Here is a 15,027-nt window from a genome sequence, read left to right as displayed (position 1 = left end):
GAGTAACCTGGGGTGATAATTACCACTCCTTTCATGACAGCAGAGCTGAACCCCTCACAAATATTCTCAACTCATTTATAATAGACAAAAGATACACATGGGTGTTTGGTGGCAAGACATGAGAAATGCTTGATTTGCCTGGCTGTGTCTGGACTGAAGAATCACTAGATGGGTCCCCACAGGACTAACAGCTCTGAGTGGAGGGGAAGGGTCCCTTTCAGAGGCTCAATGATCAGAGGAGGACAGTTGTTGCAAGGACCAACATAGACTGTGACCACAGTGGGTGGGAGTGTGTGCATGACTGGTGTTCACCCGTGTGAGTGGTCACTCCCTGGAGTGGGGCTGGAAATGCTGTGTGGTGTGGCAAGTTGCCCTGGAGAGCAAGGAGGCCCGGGCCTGGTGCAGCTATGGCACAGACAAGCAGAGGCCAGGGAGTAAGCCAATACAATGTTTAATAAACTTGCCTGTGCGTACCTGACGTGCAGCCTACCTCTCTTGTTTATTCATTTTTTTTTTTGATGGTGAAAGATTTTCATAAACAAAAATTATGACTTCACAGAGAATTCATTTATTTTTTTGCCATACATCTTGTGGGATCTTAATTCCCCAAACAGGGGTCGAACCTGTGCCCCCTGCAGTGAAAGCAGAGTCTTAACCACTGGGCCGCCAGGGAAATCCATCATCTCACCTCTCTTGGATGGACAGTTAGGCCACAGCGGATGGCCTGGGTGGATGTGGGACCCACCCACTCTCAGTTTGTGCCCCCCTAACTACACAGCCTTGAATAGGCTGCTGTATTCGTGTTGCAGTCCATCACACCCATCACCTTAGGAGGTGAGACTGAGGCCACAGCCATGCCAGAACCAACAAGGATCAGAGGGAGAGGGAATCCCTGGAACACAGGAGGGAGATGTGAGGGCAGGAAGTTGATATGGGATTGAGGATGATGGTTGAGCTCCTGCCCAGGGGGCGGGAGGGTTGGGCGGACAGCTCAGAGGTGAATCTCTAGCAGGTAGCGCAGGCAGCGCTGGCTCTCCTGGTAGATGAGATATTCGCTCTGGGAAAAGTTGCAGCTTCTGAAATCTGGGCAGAGCACGGGCTGGCCCTGGGGCACCACTACTCGCTGGCCATCTAGCTCCAGCTCGGTGTCCCGGGTTGGATCTGCAGGGCACAGCAAGGGCCATGGGTCACCCAAGGGCCACTGGTCCTTGGCTTTACCAGTTAGTCCTACCCTCTATGCTCTTCTGTCACAGGGAGTGCCCACTCATTCCCCCCAGCCAACCTCCAAACTGCTGCACAGGGTGGGCCTTCTGCCTGGAATCTCCTCCCCCATTTCTCTGCCTGGGAAATGCTTGTTCATCTTTGCACGCTCAGTCAATGACACCTCCTCTTTGAAGCCCTCCTGGATGCCCAGGAATGATTTGTTGAATCAGTGAGCGTATGTTGAATGACAAAGTGAAGGACTGCGGTGAAGAAGCCGGCTTCTTCTTGTCCTTCTTCACAGTCCCTTTCCTGCTCACCTTCTCCCTGAAAGCGTCCTGCTTCATCTCAGCCTCACCTCTAATGCTTAGGCCTGTCCAGCTTCCTGAGACTCACCAGGCTCTGTGTGGCCACGAGCAATGACACTGTCGAAGCCAGAGGGTGGCTGCTTCAATCTGGGCTCGTCGACGGTGATGTGGTACTCTCTGCCCAGTGCCACCTCACCCAGGAACATGTAGCCAATGTGATGGGCCCCGCAGGATATGCCAATAACTGGGGGCACAGGAAGGCTCAGGGTAGGCAGACTGGCCTCTGCCTGACTCCCTGGGCCCCTGTTGCACTGTTATCTCCTTTGGCTTTGCTGCCCGGGCCTTCTTCCATCCTTCCTCCCACCATTTCTCCAGGCTCCTTGTCCCTGCCTGCTTCTTTTCTCCTCTCTGCTCCCTGACGCCAGGCCTCTGCCACCCTCACCAAGGTTGGAAATGGCCTTTCAGTGACCATATCTGGGGCGGGGGCTCTTCTGGCCTGCTCTGCTGATTTTGCCACTGGCCTCCTTCACCCTCTATCCTGGGATCCTCTTGCAAAGATCTCCTGAGGCCACTCTCCTCTCCTTCTTAGGCTCTTCTGCCCTCCTAGTGGGCTCCCAGGCCTTGAGCAACCTTCAGCCCCATCTGTTCTTAGACGACTCCCCCAACCTTGCTCTCCTGAGTGGTGGTGGTCTCCAATAATGTGGTCAACCTGGACCAAGGAGCCAGTATAGGGAGATCACCTCAGTGAGGACACCTCTGGACAGAAACTTGGGGGGCATCAGAGACACCCTCCACCGTTTCCCACACGCTGCCCACCCCACCTCTCACATACTCGTCTCCTGGCTTCTCTCCTCCTCCTCCTCCACCTTCACTGCCCTGGACTGGGTGCCCATCAGTTGGCCTGGATGGGAACACAGCCTCCCAGCAGCCTCTGACCTTAACCACCCTCCCTGTGGCTGCAGCCAGGTTCAACTGTACTCCCCATCTTTCTCTGAATAGGTTCCTTTGATCGTCCTGGGCCCCAAGCCCCCCATCCACACCAGGCATTTTCTCTAAGCTTTGTTTCAGGCTGTGTTCAGAGATGCTGACCTGCTGCAGCCTCCCAGGCTTCGTGCCACACCCGGGCTACTTTACCTCAAAGGCTCCTCTTTCACCACCCCCCTCTCCAGGTCAGGTTGGCACCTTCATCCTATCCACATTGCCTCCCTCAGGAAGCTGTCCTGACCACCGGATGCCCCCTGAGTCCCCCAACCGCCAGGATTCCCCACTGAGCTCTCGAGTGAGTAAGCATCCAAGAGATCCACTCCTGGGCCCACCACCAACTGGACAAGCACCGGGCCCCACGCTCCTTAGTGTCCCCATGCCCACCCAGGACTTGGCTCTGAGGGACGCCTCACCACAGCCAGCCGACTTGTGGTTCTCTGAGGAGAAGTAGATGCCATTGCCGACCCGGCCTCCAGAATGTGGCATAATGCGGAGCCCACTGGTGAGGATGGCGGCCACCACGGCCACGTTGGTGCCATGCCACAGTAGCTTCCGATTGCCCAGCTTGGCATGGACCTGGAACCGATCTCCCTGGGGTGGGCGAAGGTGGGAACCAGAAGAGTCATGCCCCCCAAGCTCAGGTGCTTCTGTCTGCCATCAGAGGAGATAACCAAGGCCAAGGGCCCCCTGGCCACTCACACACTCATGCACACATGCACAAGCCCTAGGCCTGGTGGAAACCGCTCAGAGTAGCTCAGCCTACTCCCTAAGGAGCGGGTAAGCCAAGGCCTTCTCCCTCAGGGAGAAGGCAGTGGTGACGGGGGGACTCTCCCTCACCTCCCCTTCTCGGTCCACCTTCTAAACATGTTGAAGAGCAGGGGGCCTGTCGCTGTTGCTAGTCTGTTTTAAGTAGGCATGTACCACCTGCAGAGACAGCAGAAGTTGGGTGTCAAGAGCAAGCGACATGCGGACCAAGCTCCTCTTGTCCCCCAGTCCCAGGGCTCTCCTCAGGGTCTGGAGACACAGTGAAAGAAGGACCAGGCCGAGGGACCCCTCTGGGCACCTGGAGGGCAGACAGGCAGAGGAACAGTGCCCACTGCTAGCTCGGCTCCTCTGCGGGGCCCGGCCCACCTTGTACTCAGGGGTCTCTGGGCCCAACAGCTGGAGCTGGCACTTGAGGAGCTGGTAATCTCGGTCCAGTGGGTGTGGCACTTCCTCCACTTTCTTTGTCTCCTCGGGGGCGGCCTGCAGGGTCTGGGCCAGCTCGATGTCCGCCAGGACCTAAGGTGATGGGCACTGGCAGCTTGGCTGTCCTCTTGATCCTCCCTCACCCTCCTACCTGACTAGGGCTGTGGCTGCCCCACCTGTGTATCCACCTATTCAGCTGCATCTCGTCTATCTGCCTGGCCTTCCCCTCCTCTGTCCTTTGGCCTGCTCGTCACAGTCCATCTCTCTGTCCCCCATCCCCCTGTCTGTCTGCTTTGTAACCTGCCAGCCCTCACCAGCAACATGTCCTTCTTGGCCTGCAGAAGCTCAGGGGAGTTGATGGGTGGGGGCCGGCTGCGGCCGAAGTTGTGGGGAATGATGGTGTAGAAGTGGGAGGACAGCTCCTCCAGGCTGCGCCCACTGTCTGCGGGGGCTTTCAAGGCCGCCTCCACTTCCTCCAAGGCCTCGAAACCCGGGCGATCTGCTGCTTGCTCAACTTCCCTAGTGGCATCTTCTTCACATCTGGGGCGATGGGGAGAGTGAGGAGACCGTCCCGCAGCCTTGCCACCCCCAGGCCCCTGCTACCCTGCCCGCCCCTGACTCCTCACCCAGGTTCATGAGGGCCATGGCGTTCTGGAACACGTCCTTGCTGAAGATGTTGGTGATGAGCTTCTGCGTAGCTGCGTCCAAGGAGCAGGGCCGCACCCGCTGAACCACAGCCTTCACTGGGCCTCCGTCCACCTAGGGGTAGAGGATGCACATGGGCAGGAGCAGCTGGGCTGGGCACCTGCAGCCAGAGCAGGTCAAGGCTAGAGAGCGAGGCCTGTCCTGAGGGCGCTCAGCCAGGCAGTAGTGTCCCCTCCCTCGGCCCAGGCCCACCCTTCCTCCCTGGCCACTTCACCTTCTCCACGACTTCCTGGGCCTCGTCCTCTCTCTGCACCTCGGTAAGTGTATACTTGCCGGGCTGGGCCACAAAGTGGTCCCGCTCTGCCCAGCTGTTCTTGGTCTTGTCCCGAAATTTCTTCTCAAAACTCTTCTTTGCATCCTCCAGTGACTTGAAGCGGCTGAGCTTTGACTGGCCCACCTCTCCCTGTAAGCGACACAGCCACAGTGCCTGCCACAAATGCTTGCTGGCCTCTGTTGTGCCGGCCTGTGCCAAGTGCCCCTGGGCGTCAGAGACGGGGCAGGGCCACAGTCAGTGGCTGTGGCCTTTCGGCCTGCGTAAGCTGTGGGGACCCTTGGGGGCAGGAGGCATGCACTGAGCAGGGAGAGGTGGGGAAGAGGGGGCACAGGATGGCTGGGTAGCACTTACCACGCGTCCCCAGTAGGTCCAGCAGAAGAAGCAGTCAGCATCTTTCAGCAGCTGGATGATGTAGAACTTGTTGTTTCTCTCAATGTTGGTTTGGTTCAGGGTGCAGTTGTAGTCTTCATGCACCCGTGGCCAGAGCGGGTACAGGGAGGGCAGGCTGGCTCGGGCACCCCAGGGCTACCTGGCTGGACGCTGACAGGAATCAGACTGCACTGGGGCATCAGAGGAGGCCCTGTCCGGGAACCCTGCCTTAAAATGTGGGAGGGGAATGCCTGAGAAGCTCAGGGGCTTGCCCTGTGGTCTGAAGAGCAGACACTGCCTGGATCTGCCTGACCTGCCTGGATCTGATGGGCTATAGCCCTGCCTGACCTCTGGGGTCTCGGGAGAACACAGCTTTCTTGGGAGCCTGGAACCACCTGGCCAGGGCCAAGGCGGTGGGGAGCAGGTCTGAGTGTCCTTGTACCCAGGAGGGAGCAGGCATCGGGACTGGCGGGGGACTACAGCTTACCTGGGTTCCAGGGTTGCAGCTGAGTGGACATGAGGGGTCCACTCCGGCTATGCACTTCTCTGTGGGCGCGGCCTTAAGGGCCTCAGCAGTGGAACGGAAACTGTCCTCTTCTTCTGCCCCCTGTTGCCCCTTCGTCTTCTCAGGACCCTCATGCTGCACTTGGAGCTTGTGCTTTGGAACCGTGGCTGTTCTGTGGCACAGAGGAGTCCCTCAGACCTCCACAGCCTTTGTACCTGACCTGGCTGCCACAGCACCAGTTTGCCCCACTCTGAGTTTGCCTTTGGTAACCTCCTTCTGCCTCCATTCCCCCCCACCCCCCACCCCCGCCCCAGTCCCTGACCAAAACCAAATCTCTGCACACCGGACAGACCTCTTTCTCTAGTCACTGGGGCCAGGCCCGGCCTCTGTACAATCTTCCCAGTTTGGTTAAGGAAGAGGGGCTCTCCACCCTCTCTAGCTCTCCTGTGTGTACTGAGGTGGAAGGGAAAGTGAAAGGAAAATCTACCCCTTCCCACTTCTGGGCTCCTCCTTGCAGAGCACTCTCTGTTCCTCCCCCCTCTCAGCTGACTTGGACCTGGCATGGTTGCTGGGCTGTGTCACCTCAGCTATGGAGGAGAGTGGGCAGTGGTTCCTGGGGGGCAGCACTCCTGAGGCCAGCTCTGTCTCTCCAGAGCTTGGGACCCAGTAGCACAGAAACTCTTCCCATCAGACTCAAGACTTCTGGGATGCCAGTCCGGGTCCTGGACCAGTGGCACTGAACTGGCAAAAGCCAGTCACACCCACCCTGCCCTGTCCTGCCCTGTGGAAGGCTGTGGGCAGAGCCATAGAGCACTCACCTAAGAGAAGCAGGGACCTGGGAGAAGTGGTGGCCACCGGGTCAGTACCTCCTAGGCAGTCAGTTCTAACAACCGTCTGTAAGCCTTAGGGGAGCAGGGATGAACTGGGTGTGGATAGGATTCCAGTAATTTGGTCACCAGTCTGGTGAGTCAGAGGCTGGGCAGGCGGAGCCGGGGCAGCCTGTCCCATGAATGGGTAGACACTTGACCTGGACAGAGCCAAGGCCCAGGGGACTGACGCACCCTTAGCGGTGCACATCTCGCCTGAGACATGCAATACATGTCCACTGGTTTGTCAAATGACCTTGGCCGCAGGTGCAGGCATTGCCTTCCTCTCCCAAGGACTGCCTGGCTCCCTCTCCCCCAGTTACTAGGGAGTCAGACTCTCACCCTGGTCCCCGCCCCTGACGGGGAGGAGTCACGGTCCAGGGAAAGGGACCCTGCATCTCTGACGCCCCCCAGCGTCCAAAGGGCGCAAATACAGAGAAGGCGTCGGAGTCTGACCCCTCTTCAGACGTCAGTCAGCGGCGGGGCGCATGCGCCACAGTCGTTGGCCGGAAGCGCCGGGAAGAGGCTTGCTTCCTTTACTGTCTGAGCCACGGCGCAGGAACCTATAGGAACTTTGGGAGGCGGGGCCACAGGCATTTACCCTATGGGAGCTTGGGGGCGTGGCAGAACCTATCCAAGGACCCAATAGAGCTGTGGGAGGCGGGACCTATAGGGCGGTGGGAGCCTATCCCAGCGGGGAGTCGGGTGGGACTGCCTGGGTTTAGCCGCCACGTGAGTTCTCTAGCGGCTGCTGCAACACGCACCGTGGGCAGCATGTCGGCGACACGGGCGGCTCGTAAGAGGGGAAAGCCGGCCTCAGGGGCCGGGGCTGGTGCGGAGGCCTTCAAGCGGCGGCGAAAGGTGAGCATGGCGCTTTGGCAGGCGGGGGTCTATCCTGCCTATTGGGACCACCCTAATCCCATCCGGGGGTCCCGGCCCCGGTCCCCTCGCCCCCGGGACCCGGGTTGGAGTCAGCTTCTTCCCTTTCTCCGTGCGTCAAATCCTGAAAAGTCTTTCACTTGAGCCAGGGGCCACTGCCTTTCCCAGTGGCTCTCGAGGGACCCTAAGGGACTCTTGGTCAGAGCCCGAGTGGTCGGGACCCCTGACCAAAAACGTATTATGTGATTCCCAGGGCGACTCCTCTGGGGACAAAGTCAAGTCCAAGGGTGGCGGCAAGATGAATGAGGAGATCTCGAGCGACTCGGAGAGTGAGAGGTGAGCTCTTTTTTTCCACCTAGTGGAAAGGAACCCTGGGACCCATGGTGTATGCAAGGAATCCTCAGTTGAAGGGGTGCTAGAACTGGGCCAGCACCCAGGATCTCAGGTCTTGACTCTTTCCTCCACTTTCTGACCCTGAGAACTGTCATTTCCTTCTCTGCAGGGTCTCTGTGTGGGGAGGACCCCCAGTCCCAATGGGAGACCTGCTGAACCTTCCTGGCTCGTGACAGGGAGCTGAACTCCAGGCAAGGGGAGGATACAAGAAATGCTTGTTAGTTCTTCACAATTTCAGTTACTGAAAGTGCCACGCACTAGTTTCATTTTTTTGAGAACAGAGATGAGCAGGCAGGTGAAGACAGAGTGTGTTGTGATGGGAGACGTATCTTAGAGCTGTGTGTTGTGGGAACAGAGAAAGGGAGTTTAAATAGGGCTTGGAGAGATCAGGAGGGCTTCCTTATGGAGAGGTAGGGAATGCATTCAGGGATCAGAGAAAAGTCTAGGGGTTAAACGGGCTAAATGGAAGATGGAGAGGGTGGAAGGGCAGGTGGTACGTGCATCCAGATTGTGAAGGGCTTTGTGTACCTCATTCATTCTGCAGGTGATGGGGGTGAAACATACTGCGGAGTTCAAAGGGAGCTAGCAAGTGTCAGGCCTAACCTTGTGGAATGGAAGCTGTCACACCAGGAAATCCTGGTGCCTTCCCTAACAGTTGGCTTTAGAGGACTTTCCTGGTGGTCCAGTGGCTAAGAATCCACCTGCCAATATGGGTTCAATCTCTGGTCTGGGAAGATTCCACATGCCACAGGGCAACTAAGACTGTGTGTCACGACTACTGAGCCCACACAACCTAGAGCCTGTGCTCGTCAACAAGAGAAGCCACCACAGTGAGAAGCTCATGCACCACAGCTAGAGAATAGTCCCCACTTGCCACAACTAGAAAAAGCCCAGGCACAGCAGCAAAGACCTAGCACAGCCAACAAATAAATAAATACGAATGTTAAATTATTTTTTTTTAAAGTTGGCTTTAGAAATTCTGCCTCTAAATGTTGAGTACATGTTGGTCTTAACCTGCTCTCAGAAGGACTTTATATACTTTTTTGTAGTCCTGAGGTTACTGCAGGTGAGTGTGTGCCAGGCCCTGTGTGAAACACTTTGAAATATTTTTAAAATGTGTTGTGAAATTTATTAGCTACAGAAGAGTTAATGAAATGTAATTGTACCATAGACAGTAATGATGAAATGATGGACCTCTGTGCACCCACCAGAACTAGACCTGTGCAGAAACGTAGAAGACCCAACTGCCATTCCTGACTTGAGATAATAATTTCTTTGGTTTCCTTCCTTCCTTTTTCTTGATTTCTTTTTTTTTTTTCCTTTTCTGATTCAGGTGTAATTTACATACAGTGATATTTGTTTCTTAGTGTACCTTTCTGTGAGTTGTAACAGACTCATATAAACTGCCACCGCTCTGAAGATAGAGAAGGGTTTTACCACCCTCCAAAATTTCCCCAGCTCCTTTGTAGTCAGTTCCTCTCTCTCTCTCTCCCCTGGTAACTGCTATCCCTAGAATTTTGCTTTTTCCAGAATGTTATATGAGTGGAATTATAATGGTGTGTGCTTCTCTTGATTTTCTTAGAGTTCTGTCTCCTGTGTGAAACCCTAAACAAAGATTTATTCCTTTGAGTAAACTGAGTAGAAGTGTAGACCTTGGTTATATGAGGGAAGGGCAGCAACTCTGTCAGCTGAAGACTTGCTTGGTGCTGGGTACTAACTGGTCTCAAGAGCATGAGGCCTTGGCTTCCCTGAGAATTTCCAATGTCCCTTTCGGGGAAGCTGTGGGCAAGGTCATGGATGAGTCTTGGAAACAGTTGGGGTACCTGACAGGGACTAGATATCTGCAGGCACGTGATCAGAGGGAACAGGCAGCCCTGGGTTTTCTGCTTCTGAGTTCCCATGACCTACCTCCAGCTCCCAGGAGCAAGTCAGCGTAGGACTCATCTTAAGTGAGGGATGTGGAGGGGAAATCAAGATCTTCACAAGGTCCAGCCAGACCCAGTTAAGCTTCACCTGGAATCCCATCCTCAGGGTAGAGGATGGTGCTTCGGCAGTGAGGATGGGGCGATGATAGTCCCAATATGTCTGCCTCTTGGTTTCTCACGTCAGATCTGGGTTGGCGGCTCCCTTGTGTCTGGGGGTGGTTGTTGTTTTGAGATCTACCTTTTCTGCTTTCCATGTTGGATCTTCTGTTTCTTGTCTCCCATGCCTGGCTCAGACAGTAAAGAATCAGCCTGTAATGCAGGAGACCCAGGTTCTATCCCTGGGTCGGAAAGCTCCCCTGGAGAAGGGAATGGCAGCCCACTTCGGTATTCTTCAGTATTCCCAATCCACTTCGGTATTCCCTTCAGAAGGGAATGGCAACCCACCCTTAGTATTCACGGAGAATTCTGTGAACAGAGGAGCCTGGTGGGCTACAGTCCATGAGGTTGCAAAGAGTCGAACATGACTGAGCAACTAACACTTCCACACCTTCCCCATTCTTAGGTCAGTCTTCTTGTTCAGGAAACACACCCTCCATCCTTAAAAGGAGAAGGGACCAATTCTGTGGCACCTTATACCCCTGAAAATATCTTCATTTGTCACTGATGGCTTAACTTGGCCCGCCATCCAGTGGTTAGCATTTTACTCCGAATTTTGTGTGTGCAGTTCCTTTGTGTCCTGCTCTCAGGGCTGGTGTTGAGGGATGTCTGGAGTCATTTTGATTCTTGACCCTTTGAACATGATCTGATTTTTCTTGGACCTATAGAACCTTCTCTTTCCCTCCAGAGTTGAGAGACTTCACAGTTATGTCTTTGGGTTTGGGGTCTGTTTTCACCCTTATGTTGGTCCCTGGATGGGCCCTTTCAGTTTGGTAAGTCACATCTTTTTTCAGTTTTCTGTGTGTGTGGTCACTGGCCATGAGGGCTGGCAGGGATGGAGGTGGTCAAGTGGCAGGGAAGGCAGTGAGGAGGCAGAGTCCCAGTGGCCAGAGGAGTGGGCCGAACCTCCTCAAACCCAGCCCGCTCCTGCCCACAGTCTAGCTCTCAGGAGGACTGAGGAGGAGGAGGAAGAGGAGCTGGAGGAGACCGCACAGGAGAAGAAGCTGCGCTTGGCCAAGGTCTACCTGGAGCAGCTCAGGCAGCAAGGTGAGCCTGTGGGCTGGGCAGGTGAGGGGCATGGCCTGTGCCCCTGGTGGGTGACTGATGCAGGTACCTGGTGGGCAGCCGGGGCTTCAGGTTCTGGCTGCCCTATGGGAGGGTGGCCGTGAGCTCTGATGGACCTCTTCGGGTGGGCCAGGCTTCACAGGGCTTTAGACTGATCTGATAAGCAAAGCTAGAGGGTGGGCAGGAGGAGATCATCCAGCCCTCCCTGCCCTACCCCCCATGCCCCGCCACCTTTGCCCAAGGTGGCCTGAACTTCCGTGGGACACAGCCCAAGTGTTCAGGGCCTAGGACGGAGGCGGCAGGTTGGGACAGGAAGGGAAAAGTGGGGTCTTGGCCTGGGTTTACTTGGGCTCCTCTGTCCTCCACAGAGGAGGAGAAGGCTGAGGCCCGCGAATTTGAGGAGGACCAGGTGGCAGGGAGGCTGAAGGAGGATGTGGTGAGTGTGGAGGGAGGGTGGTGGCAGGGAAGGGATGGGATTGGTCTGCTTCTGGGATCTCATTCCTCTCCTCTCCACGCAGCTCGAGCAGAGGGGCAGGCTGCAGAAGTCAGTGGCAAAGGAGGTGAGTGGGCAGGGCACTTTGGTGTCAGATTGGAGGGAATCACCTGGGTCGGTGGGTAAAGGGCCCAACTGGGGACTCAGGCTGTGGGGTCTTTGCTGTGAAATGTAGTGGGCACCTGGCCAGACAGGGTCAGTCCTTGCAACCTTGGGTTTGGCTTTCCTTCTTGGCAGTGTGGTGGGAAAGGGTGGCGTGTGTGTGTGTGTGTGTGTGTGTGTGTGTGTGTGTGTGTGTGTGTGGAGGGTGGCCTTCCTGCCCCCAGTCGCAGTGACCCAGCACCTGCCTGCCTAGATCCAGGCCCCAGACCCGGCTGACATTCGAATCCTACGTGGCCACCAGCTGTCTATCACGTGTTTGGTTGTCACCCCTGATGACCTGGCCATCTTTTCTGCTGCCAAAGACTGCATCATTATTAAGTGTGAGTGAGTGCCTGGGTGGGGGTGCAGCCCCAAGGGATCATCTGGGAGGGCTGGTCTGGGGAGGAGGGAATAAGCAGGGAAGACAGAGGCCTGATGGGGAAAGCTTCTGGAGGCAGGTTTGCTCCCTGAGAGGTGTTTTCTGGGTGACGGTGGAAGTGTCTGTCCAGGAGTGGGGCTTTGTGAGCTCTCTGTCGCTGTCATCGGAGATGATGGAGGAGAGTCGGGGTGGTGATTTAACAGAAATTGATGCTGCAGGTGGGCAGTTGGACTAGAGGATGCTTGAGGCTCCGCACAGCCCTGGGATTGAGTTCCTGGTCCTCCTGCGTTCCCAGCCTTTGACCGTTGAGGGGTGGCCTCCTCCACCCACAGTAGTAACAGGAGGAGCTCGCACCATCAGCCCCAAGCACTTTCCTGTGCCTTCTCTTCCGGGCTTCCTGGCTGCCCTTTGGGATTACTGGCACCACTTGACAGATGAGGAAACTGAGGTGACTTGTCCAGGAGCTCACAGTGGCTGAGCCAGATCTTCTGACCTGAGGCCAGGACTTTTTCCATGGTCCCATGGGGCCCTTAAAGGGGACTACCAGACGCCTACCCCAGTCCTAGCAGCATCTGTCTTCCCCTTGGTGCCAGGGAGCGTGGAGAGTGGACGGAAACTTCATGTGATCCCTCGAGCCAAGAAGGGCACCGAGGGGCAACCCCCCGGCCACAGCACCCATGTCCTCTGCATGGCCATCTCTTCCGATGGCAAGTACTTGGTAAGGCTGCGTTGGCCCCGGGGGTGGGTGAGAGGTGTGGGCACACAGTGGGTGCCTCTGGCCATGGTCCTTGTCCTCATAGGCTTCAGGCGACCGCAGCAAGCTCATTCTCATTTGGGAGGCCCAGAGCTGCCAGCACCTGTACACCTTCACGGGACACCGGGACGCTGTGTCGGTAAGGAGCTGGGCCGCCTTCAGTGGACATTTCTCAAGCACCTGAGTGGGCCAGGCTTGGTGCTTGGCTCCAGGGAATGGCGTGAATGAGGCAGAGGGTCCTCATCCTCATAGAACCTGCATGTCGGTGTATAGGACAGAAACAGGGAAGCGATGGGGAAGAGCTGGGGGAGATTGAGGTGAGCTTGCCTAGGGAGGAGGCGGCCTCCAAGGAGTCTGTACTTGCTTGACAAGGGCAAGTGAGTGTGCCTCTGTCTCCACGTAGAGCCCCACAGAGCACTCTCGAGGGGGCTCCCTGGGCCTGACCTCTGTCTCGCCTGATGTAGCCCAGGTCCCCTTCTTCCCTCTTTCCATGAACTCCCAGGGGCTGGCGTTCCGCAGAGGCACCCACCAGCTCTACAGCACATCCCACGACCGCTCTGTGAAGGTGTGGAATGTGGCAGAGAACTCCTATGTGGAGACGCTGTAAGTGTGCCCGGGGAGAGGGCATGCACACGTGTGTGTTCAGGTTCATGGGTGACCTCATCGTCCATCTGTCCCCTGCTCCAGCTTCGGGCACCAGGACGCTGTGGCCGCACTGGATGCTCTGAGCAGGGAGTGCTGTGTGACCGCCGGGGGCCGGGATGGGACCGTGCGTGTGTGGAAGATCCCCGAGGAGTCCCAGCTTGTCTTCTATGGCCACCAGTAAGGCGGCCTGCCGTGCCCAGCGTGGGGGGCATCGTGGGCTGGGGGTGAGGCTGGGCCATGCCCCTCACGGCTCCTTTCTCAGGGGCTCCATCGACAGCATCCAGCTCATCAACGAGGAGCACATGGTGTCAGGTGCAGACGACGGGTAAGAGCTGCCCCTCCCCCCGCCCCAGGCTTGCTGCATAGAAAATCCCCCTGGTCGGGAGCTGGAGTAGCCGCTTTCCATAGGTGGGGACACTGAGGCAGAGAGCGCAGGTCACCCTGTCTGCTTCACGTGGCTGGTGTGCACTTGGTCCCTTCCTGCCATGTGGCCCTCTGCCCTGCCCCTGACCGCCCATCACCCTGCTCCCTGTCCACAGTTCCGTGGCCCTGTGGGGCCTCTCCAAGAAGCGGCCACTTGCCCTGCAGCGTGAGGCCCATGGGCTTCGGGGGGAGCCGGGCTTGGAGCAGCCCTTCTGGGTGTCGTCAGTCGCAGCCCTGCTCAACACAGACCTTGTGGCCACAGGTGGGTCCCCTGTGTGGCAGAGAGGAGGTTATTCCAGGGTAGGCTGCTGAGGGGGTTGCTCACTGTCTCCCTGTCTCCCAGGCTCCCACAACAATTCTGTGCGGCTCTGGCAATGTGGAGAGGGCTTCCGGCAGCTTGACCTTCTCTATGACATCCCCCTGGTGAGTGGGGCTTGAATACCAGCCTGTCTTTACCACTCTCCCAAAGCCCCTTACCAGTCTTTTCCTGCCAGAAGGGTGGTTCCTCAGGGCAGGGCCAGCTGTGACTTCCCTTTGTAGCCCCAGCTCCTACAGGGCCTGCAGAAACTCTCCCTTCTTCCTCTCCCTTCTCCTCCTCCACTCCCCTCCCAAAGGAGTCCCAGGCTCTGTCCTGGGTACTGGGGTACAAGGCAGGGAAGTATGCACAGAGCACAGAGGGCCTGACCCTGTGATGGGTTCTGCATGACTGGTGCCGGGCTGAATGCCAGGCTAGCGTGTGGACTTGGAACAGCCTAGGGCAGAGTGGCAGTTCAGGGCTCGGTCATGGAGTCTCCTGAGCCAGGATCCAGGCCATACTTGGTGCACACTGTCTCCCTAATCCCCACAAACTGAGATTGTTTGATCCCCTGAGATCTACTTTCCCCATCTCACAGATGTGGAGGCTGAGGCCCAGGCGGCAGAGGGCAGAGCAGGGTAGACCTTTAACTGTGATGCTGGGGCTGTGGTGGAGGGTCTCTTCTCACATCTCACTACATTGTCCTTCCCTCTTCTCAGGTGGGCTTTGTCAATAGCCTCAAGTTTTCCAGTGCTGGGGACTTCCTGGTGGCTGGGGTGGGGCAGGAGCACAGGTATGAGGCATGCCTCGGGGGGCGAGGGTGGGGCAGGTGGCACTGGCTGGGTGGGAACAGAGGTGGATGCTGCGGGGGGCTGGGCCTGGCCTCAGCGGCATCTCTCCCTCCTGCAGGCTTGGCCGGTGGTGGCGGATCAAAGAGGCCCGGAACTCTGTCTGCATCATCCCTCTCCGCAGGGCCCCCAGGCCCCCGGCTGCTGGCTCCTGACACTCACATCCCCTTTATTTAAGTTCTCCCCAGGTCATCCCCTGCTTTCTTTGTATTAAAAGTCTCCTCTTTTGGGT

At 56.9% G+C, this 15,027-nt stretch overlaps 2 protein-coding genes across 3 annotated transcripts; one reads left to right on the top strand and one right to left on the bottom strand.

Annotated features, from left to right (window-relative positions):
• Positions 1-545: 545 nt before the first annotated feature.
• On the bottom strand, positions 546-5,184 carry PARP3 (poly(ADP-ribose) polymerase family member 3; the record flags this gene model as incomplete). Its single annotated transcript, XM_027522641.1, is given in 10 exon segments — positions 546-1,161; positions 1,597-1,752; positions 2,906-3,083; positions 3,330-3,416; positions 3,624-3,773; positions 3,995-4,173; positions 4,176-4,220; positions 4,307-4,439; positions 4,600-4,788; positions 5,011-5,184. Coding segments are annotated over 10 exon segments (1,461 nt in total), but the record flags the coding sequence as incomplete, so codon positions are not given.
• A 1,882-nt stretch (positions 5,185-7,066) lies between these two features.
• RRP9 (ribosomal RNA processing 9, U3 small nucleolar RNA binding protein) lies at positions 7,067-15,027 on the top strand. Of its 2 annotated transcripts, none has more exons than XM_027522410.1 (15): positions 7,067-7,260; positions 7,532-7,614; positions 10,690-10,799; positions 11,186-11,253; positions 11,336-11,377; positions 11,666-11,792; positions 12,424-12,548; positions 12,631-12,723; positions 13,087-13,187; positions 13,272-13,406; positions 13,492-13,554; positions 13,769-13,914; positions 13,996-14,075; positions 14,667-14,740; positions 14,857-15,027. In XM_027522410.1, exons 1-15 carry the CDS (start codon positions 7,174-7,176, stop codon positions 14,948-14,950), a joined length of 1,428 nt encoding a protein of 475 aa, XP_027378211.1. In that variant the 5' UTR covers positions 7,067-7,173; the 3' UTR covers positions 14,951-15,027. The 2 variants fall into 2 exon arrangements, with proteins under 2 accessions (XP_027378211.1, XP_027378209.1); XM_027522408.1 differs by having other exon boundaries at positions 7,124-7,260; positions 7,781-10,799.

Source organism: Bos indicus x Bos taurus, chromosome 22, assembly GCF_003369695.1.
Source record: "Bos indicus x Bos taurus breed Angus x Brahman F1 hybrid chromosome 22, Bos_hybrid_MaternalHap_v2.0, whole genome shotgun sequence".
NCBI classification, from domain to species: domain Eukaryota; kingdom Metazoa; phylum Chordata; class Mammalia; order Artiodactyla; family Bovidae; genus Bos; species Bos indicus x Bos taurus.
The sequence above is the reverse complement of the archived record's forward strand: the minus strand, read 5'-3'. Positions and strand labels throughout refer to the sequence as shown.

Coding starts and splice junctions, on each gene's coding strand:
- RRP9 (XM_027522408.1), top strand. CDS start 10,508: ATGGGCCCTTTCAGTTTGGTAAGTCACATCTTTTTTCAGTTTTCTGTG. Junction 12,549..12,630: donor CTTCCGATGGCAAGTACTTG/GTAAGGCTGCGT, acceptor TTGTCCTCATAG/GCTTCAGGCGACCGCAGCAA. Junction 14,076..14,666: donor TTCTCTATGACATCCCCCTG/GTGAGTGGGGCT, acceptor CCCTCTTCTCAG/GTGGGCTTTGTCAATAGCCT.